Here is an 18097-nt window from a genome sequence, read left to right as displayed (position 1 = left end):
CTCAACTTTTCTTACACTCATTTACTGTGTTTGTGTGTAAGCGTGTAAACAGTCTTTAAGGGGACAGAGTAAAACATATTTCTTTGTTCCGTTTATGTCCTGTTAAAAACCTTATCTTTCACAATGGCCAAAACCCTTTAACGTTGTTTCTCCCTTTCGTTTCTTCAAATCCATTTAAAGAAAAGTGGCCAACTGCTGTCGTTTATACGGGCAAGCAGTGAATATGTAAGGCCTCAACTTCATGATGTGGAGCTGCACTGTTGTCCGCATTATTGCCAGGGGCGGCTGTGGTTCAGGATTTACAGTGGGTTGTCTAATAAAGGTTAACGGTTCGATCCCTGGCTTCTCCAGTTTGCAGGTCGAAATAGGCAAGATACTGAAACCCCAACCATGTATATCAGTGTGTATTAGCTATATGAATGTGTGTGTGAAGGGGAGAATGAGACCCAATGTGTAAGGCAGGTTTTGGTATTGAAATCAGCTGCTCTCACAAGTTCTTATACAGCCAGTGCCACCAGACCGAATCACCACACAGATTTCAGAGCTCTGAACAAAAATTGTTTCCCTAAAGGCCACATAAACATCACATGAGACATTACAACTACCTCAGGTGGCAACTCACTCTTTACATGGCTGTGGCATGCATCAGCCTAGAGTTTAACCATCCGTATGTGCACAGAAGGGTGCGTGAGTGTGTGTATTGTTACAGCAAGCCCCTTGCGTCTTTGTCTGCATGTTTTATCCTTTGTCTGTAGGAGCATGCAAGCGCTTGCTCCGGCTAATCTATCAAAACAAGTGTTTGTGATTACCAGTGGATGGATGACCTTTGGGGTCTCTGTGGAGTCCCCTGTCACATTGTGTGGTGGAGATAGAGGACAGGAGGGGAAAGAGCTGACAAAGAAGGTAGAAAAGACACTTCCTTAGTGAATACGTTTTTTTTTTTCTTCATATTTGCTCTTCAGCTTTTTGTTTTTGCTGACGATATATACAGATATATATATTATATCAGCATCCCCCTGCTTCATATTCATGCACTTGCACAGAGTTTCAACTGGCAGCTGCCCAGTACCGCAAAGGTTTACGGCTCTACTTTATATCACTGAGCTGCTCCACTGGAGCCAAAACCGAGAGCGACTGCCCTGCTCAAGGGCAAACTGCCAGCAAATGTTGAGAGAAGACACAGTGTTTACACATTCACTTTACTTGCCCAGAATTTCCCAGGTGGTCTGAGAAAATTAAAAATGGCAGCTTTCAGGTTAAGAGTAATTTCTCTAATATGAATCTGAATAAAAGTTCTCTTGAATATCAAATGGCATACATATACCTTATGCACTCAAACACTGCCAGCATGTCTTTTCTGATTTATATTTAAGAAAATAGCATACTTACATTGACTTATTTACCTTGTTTTCTAATGAAACCTTTCAGAGTGTGTGCTGTTACTATAATCTCATACGCAAGCAAGCTTCTTAGAGATTGACAACAACTGAATAGGTCTGTTTTACGTTATCTTAACATACACACCCACACGCGCACGCATACACGCGCCCACACACACACACACACACACACTGAGTCTGGTCTTCTTAGGTTATATCTCTAACTTCAGATGACATATCGACTTCCATTTATGTCAGAGTTATTCTAATCTAAGCTATAACTACTTTTCTCAACATTGTCCTAAACCTTATTCTAACTTGAAACATTGTCCCCATAATAAAGAAATGTTATCATGTTGTGACTGTGTAAACATAGGGACACAAACACACAGGCGTGCGCACACAGGCGCACGCACACACATGCACACACAGGCACGGAAAGATGTGGTGGCATTTAGGCAGTGACATTTTCCAAGTGACATTTTGTCTATGGCCAAATCATAGTCACTGAGTGTGAATCCAATCATGCTATCTGCTTCACTGTCATGGAGCCAACACTTAACGCATAGATGTGACCTGGCACGAAAATGTGCCCCCCCACCACACACACACACACAAAGGAAACGGATGTCATGGACTTCCAGGTGGAGAATTTAAACTCTCCAACCTCTTTTTATAATACTATATCCTTTATTTAACCAAAGATCAAATTTTGAATAGTGATTTGGACTATAGTCATGATTTTCTACCCTCCTAACTGTCTTGACCTTGACATCCTTGACTTTCTTTCCCTAGCATTTCCCACATGCAGTTATCATTTAAATGCTTTTTTGGGCTACAAACTCCTACACATAGACAGAGAAAATCATTTTCATGGAAGTCCCACACATCTTTTTCTAATTCATGTATTTTGGGAATTACAATGCATCAAGTATGAAATAAGGTCTGTATGAAGTAGTCCTTTTCAAGTTAGATCAACTGCTTACCTGGTGTAAAAACGTGTTAATATGAACACTCCTCGTATTAATTATTCGTTCACATTTAATGGCTAAAGCTGTCTATTGATGTGGAGGCTAAGCAATGAAAAATAAATGACAAACCGCTTTGGGCTTCTGGAACGGCTGTTTTCAACCTGGTCTTGATGAATTCAACAGAAACAAAATAAGCAGATTCTTCATTTTTCTTTGAAATCAATGTATTTTACAGTCAATCCTGGCACCAGCAGGTTTCATCATAAAAATGTGTTGTCAAATGTTGCTCGACAACCAAACTGAATTGTAAATGTAATGTTGTATATTGAAGTGCTAGCTCACTGTAGAGTGCAATTGCTGTTTGCTTCCTTCTTCCAATCATTCTGTTGTTTAGTGTGTATTTGTGTATACCAACTAGATGTGCATATATAGCATTAAGGGACTAGAATGTGTTTGTCTGTGGCTGCTCGCCTGTGTGGTTGTTATTGAATTTGCCAGCAAACAGAGAGTCAGGGAAAGAGAGATGAGCAATGAGAGTATTTACCGTTGGATCGGTAGTGGTTAGCCCTCCTTATATAATGCCCTCTAATTAGACAATAAATCACAAGTTAAATACAGTAGAACTTTCAACACAGTATTCAAAGAGTGGCAGAGTTGGAGATTAGTTTGTGTTACTCATAAGAAAACTAAACAGTCTGCTACACCGCACAGTTCATCACAAACAAGTTAATCAATGTTGCACTTCACCGACAAGCTCACCCACATTCAATCAAACACACAAAGACGTTAAAGAGATGTATCTTAAAAAGTAATAATAATTACCAAATGCTACCACATACGTGTTGTTTTTCAAGGAGCACATGTTTACTCCTACAGATGATTGGAAGTGAACACTTTATCGTATGTGAGTTTTTTCTAAAAGTTTTATTGTGAACAACATTTTCACTCAGCTGAGAGAGGAAACAACATTTTACTGGCATAGTCCTTAAATGTGGTGATATCTCCGCCAAGGCTAATGCCCCATTGTCCAGTAATTTTTGAGTAATCCTTATGGTAAAACTGTTTTGTATTTATGTAGCGCTTTTCTGGTCTTGATATATAGTAGATAGTCTTATGCTTGCTGAGAGAGAATTAAGCCAACACATATCCTCCTTGGGGGAGATAATAAGATCAGCAAAGAGGACGTTTAGTCTTTAGTGGATATGTATGAATGCCCTAACCCATACTATAAGCCTGACATTAAACTAAACAAACCGTGCATGTGTGCAGCCACACATGCAAACACTGCCACTTTTTACATGCCTCTATTTGACAATCATGTAATGAGAACACAGAATGCTCTTTGCCCATCCTTCAATATACAAACCTACTCAGCCTTTTCCCCATTCTCAACTTGTCATTTTATGTTATTCTGAATTTTTAAAGACCAAATCAATGCTAAAATGCACCCATATTTAGGAAAGAGGGCTGTGTTGGGTCTTTGCGTTTTTGCCTGCATGTATGTTTAACCAGGATGACATCCCACATACCCACGGCACTTTTTGCGGGCTTCTCAGAGCTTTGTGTTGCAGCTCATGATCTCCAGCTGACAGAGACGGTGAAACAGAAAGAGATGTCCTGAAACAAGGAGCAGAGAAAGTGACAGTGTGACAGAGTGAGCACGGGAGTGAGATTGCAGGCTGGGAGAGGATTTCTTTTTGCACACTGAGCCCTTAAATAATTTAATGAGGGAAAGATCTGTATTGCTGTGTTTGTGTGTTGAATATTTATAATGCATATAAAACCGCAAAGGGCCAGCTGTTGGCAGTCATGTGGCTCCGGCTTGTGCTGTTATTTTTAAAAGGAACCAAAATTCAAACACATATGGCTTCTGGTGCATCACTAGTGGTTTTACCAGTTTATCAGTATGAAAAGGGTTTGGAAATTTACCTTAAGGATTGATTGCATATTTTCAGTGTTGTTAGAATAGTGACAAACCATTAGCCTGGATGCAGCCTCATCTTATTTCCATCTGTTTAATGATGTGGCTCTTTGATTTGGCTGTCTTTGAAGCTGTTTTCCTGAATTTGTCTTTGCTAAATGACACTGAATCCCTCCTAGGACTCAAAGTGAAAGTTTGAGTTGAACTAAAAATAGTTCATATCCAGAGCAGAGCATATACTGTATAGTTCCAAAACATATTTTTCCCTTCCTTATGTCCTGTTGCCTCACCAGTTTGTCAGACTCAGACATTTACAAATGAATCCAAGGAGCGTTCATGTTCACTCTTGCTTATAATGTATTGCAAATATATATAAGAAAATCCAGTAGCTCAAAGAATATGGTTCTTTAAATATTTTAGATCAGTTTTCATTCATCTGCTTTGAGATTGAAGCTTGTCACCCGCCTTCGCTCTTACACGTCATGTACACCAAAATTGTTTTTAGTTCCTGGCTGATTTTCCACCCTTTCTTTACTTTCAACCAAGTTCACAGGAGGCATCACTGGAAATATTAAAGTTTCATATCGGAGACATAATGAGATTTGTACCCTTTTCCTATAAGAGCAGCTTTGAGTATTTGTTATTTTTCCCTATTTGTGATTATTACTTTCATTGGCAGTATTATTGTCATTAATTGTGTGTATTTTATGGGCCACAAATCCCTCAAGGCAAGTACTCACTGCTATGATCAGTACTGATGTGCTGTCCATTGCATTACTGTTGTACCCATTATCACATTAAAGAACTCCCCTCAGGTATTGCTGCTAATGTAAATTATATTGTGTTAGACAAAGGCTGGTATGGTAAGTGCCAGTCATCACTGTAATAGGAAAGAGCAACATCCCTGTGTACAACAATAACAAAACACGTCTTATGGAAAAAAAACACATGTTATTAAACAAACAGACCGAATGAAGCCAGAGCAGATAAATATCGACTTTCCATCGATTCCTACCTCTCAGCTCTCACCTTATAAAACAATTCAAGTTGGATCGTATCTTTTTGTTTGGGTATGGTGCCTCCACAGCACCATTATCTATACTGCTTATCCTTTGAGGAGTGGAGCAAATCCCAGCTGACATTGGGCCAGAGGCCAGGGCCGACTTAGAGAAACAAACAATCATTCACACAGACATTAAATGAGTTTCAAGTTACCTCTACCCAGAGAAAGGCGACACTGCTTACCGTTGCATTAAGGTGCCACCTCCCTTGGTCCTAATTGGATACAATAATAATCAAATGGTAGATAAATCTTATACTTTTGAGTTTGATTAGGTCAATGTGGTGACCAGTCATCCTTTCTTTCCATTTTTTTTGTTCTCTCTTTCTTGCAAACACATGCAGAGGCAGCGGATCAGGTCTCCCTCCCTCAGCCATCCTCTCATATAACTATCATCAACCGAGTCATCAAAGTCTCATCTGTCTTTTCTGTCCTCCAGTCTTTGTCCCCTTTCATCCTCCCCTACTACTTCCCTTCTGACTCATGGTTGACCTTTCACTCTCAATAAAATGACGGACAAATAGTAGGGTGGGAAATGAATCTCGGCTAAAGTTGAACCATACACAGACTACACACGAACGCAAAGCTATGATATTAGAAAGGAGGAACAGGGGTTGTTGCTGTCGGGAAGTTTAATATGCAAAGGAAGTGATCGAGTAGAGGAGAGTGACCTTTTACTAGCGACCAATCACACTTCTCTTTCCCACTCCTTCATCCCACTCATCCAGGTTTTTTCTTTCCTTTGAGCTGATTGAGGAAGGCGAGTGAAAGAAAGACGGAGCGAGAGAGAGACAGAGTTTTTTCTTCCCATCTAGAAGGTCGAATCTCTTTTTGAAAAGCCTTTTGTTTCTCATCAAAAAACAGCAGTGTTAATAGTTGCCCGTAGGCCACTTTATAATGATTGGACTTTATCTGTTGAAACACACAGACGGCACACGCTCGCTTAATGGTGATAATAGGAGCAACTTAACTTAAATAGAAGAATAACTATATTGATGCTGGTTCTTTCACTAACAGTGGTGAAACAATATAAGAGGCCATGATGGCTATTTATCCCATTAAAGCTCTAATACACAGACCACAGCTACGTTATCCTGCATTCTGTCCCAATGTTTTAGCCCTATTTTATTGCTTTAAAAGGCTGTCTGTGTTTCTGTTCTATTGTCTTTGGGCAAACCCCCAAACACTTTATTATGAGAATATACTCTGTGTCAAGCTGGAAAAGTTCATACACAGAAACTCCTGCAGACACACAAATATAAATCCCAAGGAGCACTGTACAAGGCTGGATCCTGGAAATCAACCTGGTTTACAATTGGTCCATTATTTTCTGTCTTGCAGGAGCCATTTTTTTTTTTTTACGGAGTCACATTATGAAAAGCCGCAAATGGCAATTTCAGTACTAAAGTAGGTTGTAAAGGAATTCACTTTTTATGTTGTTTTTATTAACCCGGTCATGTTTCTATTCTAAAGAGAGCTGTCTCAGTGGGTTTTCTATCCTATAATGTAATGCTGTCTGGATCCCTGTAGCGCTGTCTCCTTTTCTCTTGCCCTCCCCCACAGGGAGGTCAGATATCATCCTTGTATTGGGCCTTCAATGCCTAACTGAAGGCCCAAAATGGAAGTTTTATTTGAACATATACCTGTGTATACACAGGTGCTAGTTCATGTCTATATGGGCTTGAATTTGCACATGACATTTGCCATTGGGATTAATTTAGCAAGCCACTGCATATGTATAGATATACACTTATACCTCTTAAACGCCATGTTTATACATAAGACACTGTCCGCTAGTCGGCTACTCACTGACACTGCCATGCTATGTCTGACTATATCATAGATGTTTAGCTGAAATGAGTTGGTCTGGTGTATGGAGGATTTGTGTGATATGCGTCACCAGCTCATCCCGCCCTTGCAGCTGTCTCCTATAGCAACAGAGCTGATAAGAAAGTTTTAATTCCCCTTTGTTTGGTTGAGTTGAAGCGTGATACTGACATTTATAAGTGTAAGCATCGGACGTCTTGTTGCTTGCCATCGCCAGTATGTCTTTGATAAATGGTTGAATCTTGGAATAGGTTGGCATGACAATGATCCACCTTTTGGAGCCTTAGTTTCTCTGGGATGATAGGACGCATTTGGAGGAGGTTTTTAAATAAGACAGCAGCACTATGACGCAATCGGCCTTGAAATGTCAATGGCCCCTGTATTGGGAGCCAGCTCATAGATGTAATGTACTTGCGTTCACTCTCAAAGCTCTTGGGATCGGTCCCCGAGTCCAAACCTGTTGTGTTTTCATGGAAAACTCAAGCACAGTACGCAGATCAACTCTGTCAGAGTATTGCAGGTGTATGAAGGAGCAAGGGCTGGAGGAGGAGTCAGGACCTCATTTGTTATGCTGACTTGTGGATGGGGGTTCTGCTGTTACCATAGACACCATTGTTGCTTCATTTGGCTGCTGCGCTCTGTTTCCTGCTCATTCCTGAGAGGGAGGCGGCGACACATGGACACAGCACACATGCATAACACAGTGGAATCCCACACCTAGTGCATTCTGATAGAAACGCACAAAGAGCTGAAACAACCAGCTCATCATTGTTCCCATCAGTTGGGATGTGATCCACGCACATATTGAGGTAAAAATATACTGTATACAAAAGAAAATGTTTGTGGGGGATTTTGTAAAATGCACATGCAGAATAAATTAAGTTAAAGAGATAACATTGTAAAGTTGATGATGCTACTAAACACTGATCCAACAGTTAATGTTCTAAGAGGGATCACATTCAGATAATAATTTCGAGCATCATCTTTTTTTTTCATATATACGCTGGAAGGCACTTCTGTCACCAGTGTAGCACTGACACACATAGCAGGACACCAGATGTCAGTTTATCGCTTGCTTTATTAGCGTGCTCTTTCACAAAAGCTCTTGGGTAAAGGGAAGCTCCCTCAGGCAGATCCCAACAACAAACCAGAGCCCGTCCCAACTCCCTCGGCTCAACCGACCCGCATGCATACTGATTTAAATGAACCCTCCTGATTGGCTAAGAGCAAAGATGCTGCTACGCTGACTGAACAGGGTCGCTACAATATCACCAACACAGTCCTTCCTTAACCAAAGGGATTGTATAAAGAAAAGATGTGACAAAGGTTTATGCATAATTTAACAAATTTCACCTCAACACAGACTTGACGTAACATATTTTCCGTCTGCTTTGGCATTCAGGCATTTACCCTGGCACTGTAGAAGGTTTTTATACTGTTCAGGTATTATATATACCTCTAATTAGCATAATGCTACTTAGGGTGCAGGGATTTACATTTTTACACCTTAAGGATTTAATATAGTTACAGCCAGGCAAGGTGACAAAGCAGTTTGCACTGACGCACTTGTACCAGCCTTCATCAGGTCATCCTTTAGGTGTCTTGCAGTCACACAGGGGTTTATTTTTCTGACTAAGTTGCTGAGGGTTCTTGATGAAATGTTGGGCTTTCTTCCACGGCCAGGCAGGTTTGAAGCTGCTCCATCAGTTTTAAACTTCCTTATAATGTTCCCAATTGTGTCTCTTGGAATATAATTTTTGGGGGAAATCTTCTTCTACCCAAGGCCTTTCAGGTGTGATGAAATAATCTCCTCTCTCAGCTTTTGTGGAAGCTCCTTTGTCTTTCCCATGATTGCAACTCACCTTGAATACCTTCATGGGTGGGGTTTATATATGCGTCACAGCTGAAGCAAATGAAGGATCAGTATAGAGTTCCCAAAGGCTTAATAATGTTTCAACTCAACTTTAAGACAAAAAAACTGTCAGACAGCTTTAAAAACAGCAATATTATATAGGGGTTGAATAATTGTGACATGGCTATCTTAACAAAATATACTGCTACACACAAATACTACATCATGCATTGTCCGTGTTGATTTTCTGTATCATTCAACTCATAAAGAAGTCATCCGAAGCAGAATCTTGCTCAAAGAGCAAGATTCTTGCTCAAAGAGCAAGATTCTGTCAACTTTAATTGATAAATCCTTAAAATCTTTGGGGGGTTGAATATTTCTGATTGCAACTGTATATATTTAGCATTTATTGCAATTCTAATTTTGTTTATGCACATTGTGGTAATACTTCAAAGATAAATAATTTGCCACAGCACGATAAAAGATCTACCTCCACTAGTACTACATATGTGCTGTATATTTCAGGGGTTTCCTGTACTTTGTGTGTATGAGAGGGAGACAGGCAGAGAGAGGGGAGAGACTGTAAAGATATGAGTAAATTGCTGTAAGCATGTGTGAAAAGGGGGGAGATGAATTGCATTGTGCTCTGTAGTGTTTTGGGGGGAGAGGGGATTGAAGTGGGAGACTTGTGATAGACTAGGGATCAACTCATTCAGAGCTTCAAATGGCTTTGAGAAAACCAATCAAACCAGCGCACACTCTCCCTACTTATTCGCTCACACACTCTCCCTTGGTCCCACATACACACACACTCAGTTGCACGTACACACTGTCCTCAGTGGGCTTGACTTCGCTGCACTATTGATATGCTTCCATGCGGTAACATGCATAAGCACGATTCTGCTTCCCACAAGAATCCCATCATTTTCTCTCGCTCTGTCTAACGCACACTTTGTTCCCCTTTATCTCTTCAGGAGCTTCAGTTTGAACGGCTGACCAGGGAACTTGAGGCTGAGCGTCAGATCGTTGCCACCCAGCTGGAGAGATGCAAACTTGGATCAGAGGCAGGCAGCATGAGCAGCATCAGGTAACATGCAACCCCCTCCTCTCTCTTTATCCATCTTCCTTTGTGTGAGTGTGGTGGGGTGGTAACAGATACTGCCCCCTTCTTATGTGTGTGCTGGTTAGGTTTTGCATAGAGAGGATGTCTTTGTGTGCTTGTGTAAAGGTAGAGCATAACAGACCCCATGTCCCTTACGTTGCCAACGCAGACCTCCATATTATACACCTTCACCCTACCCTCATGTACTGTACTGCAGACTCACACAACAGATACTGAGGAGAATACCTTCAGTGTGTATGTAGCTGCAATACACCCAGGGCATGTGTGTGTTCTTCTGAGAACTCCTGCTGTGGGGTGCAATCAACAGCTGGACGGATTTAGATTAAACTGGGGTTGTAGAAAAACACACACACACACACACACACACACACACACACACACACACACACACAAATGTTTTAAAATAACACTAAGCTTATGATCAAAAATACATAATTTAAGACAAATGCATGACTTAACAATGTTGTGAGTATGATGACACACTTCACTGACACACAAATATGCCCACAAACACTGTTTCCCAGGACAATACATCAGAAATGCATCACAACCATTGGCAGTGTTGCAGTGTTGCAGAGTTGCAGGAACACAAACGACTTTGCTTTGCAACAGAATCTCTGGTCAGGTCATAGTATCACACTTCCTCGAACCCCTCTCCACATATTCCAAGAATAATTAGCATATCAGCCACAGCCCCAAGACCCTTGAAAATATTTCATTATTTTTCCCAATTAAGTCTGACCTTTCTGCTGCTCAAACAGTTTTCAGATGAGAGAAAGAGGGCTCTTAACAGAGAGAGAGACAATCGAGATGAAGCAGTGAGGGGAGAGATATATGTGAGCATGCAAATTTAGAATTTTATGCTCAACAGCTGAAACCTTTAGCTTATTATCCTCCCCTTTCTCACTAAATTACTCTTCTCTCATATTTTATTTCGTAGAGGCTTTGCCTTCCTCGAGTAAAAAAACTGCGTATATAAAGTAAAAGATTGTGGTTATAAATTATTTACTTTGTGACATTTTGTTTTGTGTGTTTGTGTGTCTACATTTGTGTCTATGTTTTTGTGTTTGTATGAATTATTTCTGTCATGTCAAAGAGTGAAGTTCATAAATTCAGCATCCCTCTGGCTCCCTGAGGCAGCTTATTGCATAAGTACACAACCCTGGGGCAGCGAAACAGAGCACACTGTGGAAAAAAAAACACTTTTGAACTTTCCCAATTCATTCTCTTTGCTGCAGCTAAGTCTTAGAAGAGCTGTTTTTGTAAAAGTTTGGAGGCTTCCTTCCACGGTTTGTGCCAGTTCTGTAATTTGTTAATGTACCCGGGTTGAGTATCACTGTCAAAAACACAGTAATTGTATTTTTTATGTTATATAGAGTATTATATCATTTACTGTGGTATGTTTGTGTTGTAAATAATCCATGTTCCGATTCCACTGTGAAACGCATAAGGGTCAATGACGTATAAGGATTTTCAACAGGCCAATTTTTAAATACAAAAAACAGTAAAATCTATTATAATTGTTCCGACATTAAGAATGTTGTGCACACATAAAATCATATAAGAATATCAAATTAATTGATTTTAGTGTTTTTTCACCTAGATGAATTGGCCGTGGCCTTAAAAAATGTCATTTGGTGCGACCGTGATTTATCTTAAAATTAATTAATTTCCTTAATATGCTTTTTTTTTTTTTTTTAATTTTACAAAACTATAAAGTCATTAGAAAAAAAGTAGATGCATTTCTTTTGAGTTTTTGTAAATAATTCTCATATTCTTGTTCTATAATGTCACAGTCTCCTTGTTAAATGTAGTTTACAGACTTATTTTTCCTGTAGAGCGCATAAAACTGACAAAAAATGTAAAAAAAAATTCATTCATTTATGCATATTGTATCAGTGATTAATATTTCAGCCACAGAAAATGTATATTTCACTTAGAATTTATTACAGGTCTTGCTATTATTGGTCGCACCACATGATGAGTGGTCGCTCCAAATGATATAAAAACCTCCCATTATTTAAAGAGACCAATAAACAATAAATTCCATTCAAAAAATGTATTAAAACCAGATTTTATTCAAATTTGATAGAACTTTTATGAACACAAACATTATATATACATTTTTAATAAACAAAAACTCACAAACATTGAAGTGCAACACACATAGCTGTGAACAAACATTTCATTAAACTTTACCTGTAAATGTGGTGCACTTGGTTTAAGTCGCAGGCATTACTTTAATCCCAGACCTTTTTGAACTCTTTTCTCTTCCACAACTTCAAGGACCTGGCCTACATATGGAAGCTCATCATAGGTTACAATCACATCAACCAGATCTTGTGGAATGTTCTCCATTGATGGCGGCGTAATTTCTAGCAAAGCATTTGCCATATTTTTCCTTTCCCTGTACGCACTTGAGGAAGCTCTCCATTTCTCTCTCTGTTTCTTTTTCTCTCTCTCTGTCAGCTCACTTGACTTAGCATATTGAATCTTCCCTGCTGTTTTCTCCTCTGGAAGCTGAAATCATGATGCCATAAAATCATAAAGTTGTTTTTGACTAATGATAGATGACAGCAGATGAACCTTTTAAGGAAAAAATGCATTTTCTCCAGACACATAAAGGCAAGAAGTACTTCATGTGGCTTTAGTTGTAGTTTTCAATTTTTCAAAGTTTTAACATACCTTTATCTTCGCCGAGCAAGGTACTTCGCTCTTGCTGCAGGGTCAGAATTAACACGCTGCCTATGGCGAGCGGTTTTTATTTTGCTTGGAAGTGGCATCTGGTAAAATAAATTAAAACAGTTATACATATACATAAATAAATAATAAAGGAATATTACAAAAGTGAAATTACATGCTCAAATTTGTTGGCGATATTTTATCAAAATATTGTACAACATTAAACAAACCATTGTTTCTGAAATATAAGGAAAAAATTATCAAATTGCAAAAAAATATTTTCTAAATAATACTAAAATAAGTACTTTATGTATATACATCCTTAATTTAACATAAAACCACTAAAACTCTTAATCTAGGACATATATCGCATGGTCGCACCACATGATATTTGGTCGCACCACACGATATTTGGTCGCACCATATGATAACTTCTAGTTCAGTCCAAATTAACAGGCACAGAATTGGACTCCTAAAGAAAACAAGCTAAGTTAGCACAAAAGGTCACTATGAAATGTATGATCAAAATATATATTTTAGGAAATAACTTAAAATTCATAGTTTTTTTGAGGTCGCACCACATGATATCCAAATGTGGCAACTCCATACCAGCTCTTAAAAAGGTTATTTTTTTCCAAATTTGAGAGAGAGTTACAAACCTGTTCTTTCTTCCATGGGTCCTTGGCAAAATGGTGTATGATGCAACTTCCTGTCTTTGAATGGATTTCAGCATAAAAGTCCCAAATTGGTTGTTTCTTGATGGTCGCACCACATGATATTTCATCAAATGGACATCATCGGAAAAAGTTTGTTTGTATACTATGATGGAAATATTTATACAAATGCTATGCAATTTTGTACAGTACTAAAAAACACTTTGGAAATCATGCCAAATAGGGTAGAAAATAAATTTGAATAGATTTAGAGTAATTACAAAGAAGTTTTCCATCGGCAGTCATGGCCGGACGGTCGCACCACATGATATTTGACACCTTAAATAACAGAAACATTACAAATAACTAATATTTTTCAGGAAAATTACAGTGGGTACATATATGGGAGAGGTAGTACATATATATGATATTTCTTGGTGTATTTAAACCTTTCTTTTAACTGAGAAAATGTAGTCGGACAGAAAATATAGGCGTCACGTCAATGACCCATAAAACACAACAAATGATACTGAATATCTTAATGCAATCACTTATGTAAATAAGTTTAACTTCAAATACAATTTTTTTTTTTTCTCTTTCACATATTTAGAAAAAGAACAATTGTTTTTTTTCTCAATGTCCAATTTAAATGAACACAGTGTGTTAAAAATATATCCAGAACCCTTTTACTTGCTTTCACAGTTTTGCTCTAGGCTGTCATCTTCACTCGATAATCAATGATAACAAAGCAAAAACAAAAATTTTGCAAACGTATTACAATGGAAAGACTAAAACATCATATTGACATAAACCTTCAGATCCTTTAATTCCTTTGTTGAAGCCCCTTCAGTTATTTACTTGGGTATGACTCGACAAGCCTCACACATCTGGATTTGGGGATTCGCTCCCATTCTTTGCCAGGTTGGATGGACACTGTTTGTAGGATGGCCACTTTCCAGCTCCCTCAAGCTATTGATTTTGGTCAGGTCAGGACTCTGACTTGGACACTCAAGGACATTTACAAAGCTGTCCCCAAGTCCCTCCTGTTCTGTCTTGGCTGTGTGCTCTGGGTCATTGTCCTATGGGAAGGTCAACTTGATAGGCCCAATTTGAGCTCTCTGGTTTTCATTAAGGAAATCTCTGTACATTGCTTTGTTCCGCTCTCAATCAACACTGACCAGAATCTCAGTCCCTGCTGGGGGAAAACACCCTCAGACCCATAATTTCATTCGGCAGGTGATGAGGGGCGCCTGGTTTCCTCCAGACATGACGTGTAGAATTGAGGCCAAACTCAATTAGATCATTATGGTCTATTGATTGTAGATTGATAAGGGATCAAATTAAACCACTTTCCTCTAAACTTGTGTAAATGATTGAGTTCATTTAATGAAAGTGTTTTTGTGTCGCCAGTACTATAAAGCTCAGGGCTCATCTTGCTCAATCTCCTTTCCTCAAAAATTATCCTCAGCGTATATTGTGGCCTTCTTTGTCAAAATCATTTCAACTTTCGGGGAAACAACCAAGCTCGTCTATGTAACTCCCCTCTCTGACCAATCAAACTCGATAAGGGGTGGGACAAACAATATCAACTTAGATATTAACGATTCTGGATGTAATAATCTAGGAACACTAGTGCCAGAGTCCATATCCATCCAAATGTGTGGTCAAATCTGTCATGTACATCTAACTTTCATTTATTTTTAAGCATACACAAATGACACATGTTACAGCCCACTTCTGAGTTAGCATATTTTGATCCAAGCTGATGATGCAATTTGTAAAAACAGTTTTTTTTTCCTTCTCTAATATTTATTTTAATCCAAACCTAAGTATAGATATCAGAGTCTGCAGTATTACTGTGAATGATCAGAGAGTGTGTCCGATTATATTCAAAGAGACAGCGCTAACCTTTCCCATGGTCTCCTACATCACCACTCATTTTCTTCTCCTTCATCAGGGCTTCATTGACAGGCAGCAGCTAAATATAGAGTGCAGTGGCTGGATCTGAGTGAAAAGGTGTTATAATGGAGCAAAGGGTAAAAATGAAGGGAAGCAGATGTGAGTCTTTGCCTGGGCAGACTGACACAATAATCCAGCCTGAAAATTGGACTCCATCGAAGGCCACTCTATTGATTTGAGTGCTTATATTGTCGGCCAACTATTTCGGTATTTATTAAACTGGCCACAAAGTTGATCATGAAGAAGAGTCACAAGGATTACAAAATACCAAAATGTGACTACAAATGTCATATATTTATATATATAAAAATACACACTAAACAAGTTTATGTTGAATCCTGCCCTTCTGCCAATGAAAATTACATCTTTATGGATGCGGTTAGGATTTTTCCAGGGGTAATCTGACTGTGATTGAGGGAGTAGCGGTTCTTTTGCTAAGCCATTTGGTTTACCCTCTTTACCCTACAAATTGCTTACCGATTCTCTAAGATTTTTTTTTTTTGTGGCCGTAAGACTGCTGCTTCTTTAAACACTCAGTGCTTCCATTACCTTGTTAGAAGCCTGTCAAGTTAACTGTGCCTCATGTTAACCTGTAGTTTTGTGTATCTGTGTGCTTTTTTTCTAAATATGTGGGGTTGTGTATCGTCACTGTTTGTGGGTTTGTATTTCACATGCTTTTAGCGAGTGCTGTGTTTGTGTCTGTGTGTGCTCTTGGGCAGCCGCTGTGAGCCTGCGTGTCCTTAGTTGAGTTCCGGTCGAAAAAGCAATTCAGGCATCTCCACTGACTCCTTCTCAGAGCTTAGGACCCTGGATAAAAAATGCCTGACTGTGATGCAGAAACCCAGGGCATTACTGACTAACATCTGTTCACACTGTGAGCTGTTGGCATGCGACACAACACTTTAGAAGAAGAAAACACACTCTGGCACACATATACACCCACATGCAAACACGTAGACTCCAAACATCATGCCAAGACTAATTCATCATTTTTCTAACATTAGTGGTAAGTAGCAGCCAGTGGGAAACGTTTGCCCCTGCTGTCTCCTCTGCCCGACTGACTGTGCAGTGCAAGCGTTCAGTGCTCTACTGAAGGGGAAGTTAAGGTTGATGTATTTTAATTTGATTAGTCTTTTTTCACCATTGTGAGGATGCACCCAAAAAAATAAACTACAGACAAGATTTGTGAATTATAAGTTTCTGTAATATACTTTAAATTGACCACCTCGCTATGCCGCAGAATGAAAAAGGATTTTATAAACTTGTACACCTTGCCTAGTAACACTTAACTTTAAGTCCCATATTGATCATCATTAAGCAGTAATAATTGAAATTGTCAGTGGAAAGAATAAGGAAAGCGACATGGGCCAAGTTAGAATCCATTAAATGTTGGTATTGATCTGGATGAAGCGGCTAATCCAGGATGTCTATATTACTTTTGTTTACATAGGGCTGTTTTCAAATGTTCTTTTATTTCCTTAAGGGAATACAGATTTTGATGAAAGAAATCAGGCATATTTAAGGCACTGACATCTTCCATTGTGTGCATTCTGGTGCAGCTTGACTAGATTTGAGGTCACTTTTGTTGCCTTGGCAGAAGTATGCAGTGCCATTCTAGTTTTGAACATTTAACTGGTGGGAAAATACAGCTACTGTACTTACTTACCGAGCCGTGACTTGGGGTAGGAGAATATCAAGGCCATATATAAGGTGTTGCATAGGTTACAGATTTACTGTATTCTAATGTCTACAAGCATACATAGTACCATCTTGATCTATTGTGGGTAGTATTTGAAGTATTTATATACTAAATGATAGATGATGGAATCTGGATATTCAGCAATCAATTATGCTTTAGAACAAATAATCCACATTGAGAACGAGACAGAATAATGGTGTTGTAAAGCTATGCCATTAATTAAAAAGGACATAAGTCTATTTTAATTTGCCAATTATTTTAAGGCGGAAAGGTCACGTCAGATAACAAGAAGCCAAGCCAAAGGAAGGCCGCCCATCCGTGTGTATCTGACACAGGAAGCTCTGCGAAACAAAGGTGGTCTCTTAGAGACTGTTTTGTTGTGCTTCATGGAATTATTAGTGTTTAGTGGAGAGAGATGAGACTATCAATGCTGAGAGTGCAGGGGGAAAAGCAATGCGGGAAGAAAGAGAAGGAGAAAGAGAGAGAGAGATGGCAAATAAATAGCTTTCATTACCCCGTGGCAGCCACAGAATAGGTTCATTGATTTATTATCTTCCATTTTTTTTCTGTTCTCTTGCTCTCCGTCTTATGCTCGTTCTCATTGTCTTATTGTCTCTCACATTTGTCATTCTCTTGCTGAACACATCTATCTCTCTATCCTCTCTAAAGTTCATCTGTAAGACAGATGTTATTTTTGCTTTACTGTATTATCACTGTGCAGATGAACTGAATCGATTCGCCACGCGTTCTCTCAACTTATCATATTGTATGTTGTGGATATCGGGAAGCGCATGTGTTGATGTGTTAATGTGTACTTTTTTGAAGAGATCTGTTGGCCTTATATTTGTTCTCTTATGTTTGCTGCTGTCACGTATTAGTATTAGGGTTAGAAGCCGATGAATCATCTCCCACTATCCAGAAATGAACCCAAAATATACCAGATAAATATAATGCCATTTTGACTATTTGGA

General features: G+C 39.0%; 1 protein-coding gene and 1 long non-coding RNA gene across 2 annotated transcripts in view; one reads left to right on the top strand and one right to left on the bottom strand.

The window, feature by feature from the left end:
- The window catches only part of ctnnd2a (catenin (cadherin-associated protein), delta 2a), a 195414-nt gene that overhangs the window by 27391 nt on the left and 149926 nt on the right, over positions 1-18097 (top strand). Inside the window, exon 2 of the mRNA XM_053412346.1 lies at positions 9985-10097. Within this exon, the coding sequence (XP_053268321.1) occupies positions 9985-10097 (113 nt within the window). The remainder of the gene's footprint in view (positions 1-9984; positions 10098-18097) is intronic.
- On the bottom strand, positions 12189-13763 carry LOC128425636 (uncharacterized). Its single transcript, XR_008333162.1, has 3 exons — positions 13475-13763; positions 12819-12916; positions 12189-12653 (listed from the first exon to the last, which is right to left on the bottom strand). It is a non-coding gene; the product is annotated as an uncharacterized LOC128425636 (long non-coding RNA).

Source organism: Pleuronectes platessa, chromosome 20 (genome assembly GCF_947347685.1).
Source record: "Pleuronectes platessa chromosome 20, fPlePla1.1, whole genome shotgun sequence".
Classification (NCBI taxonomy): domain Eukaryota; kingdom Metazoa; phylum Chordata; class Actinopteri; order Pleuronectiformes; family Pleuronectidae; genus Pleuronectes; species Pleuronectes platessa.
This window is presented reverse-complemented; position numbering and strand designations above follow the sequence as displayed.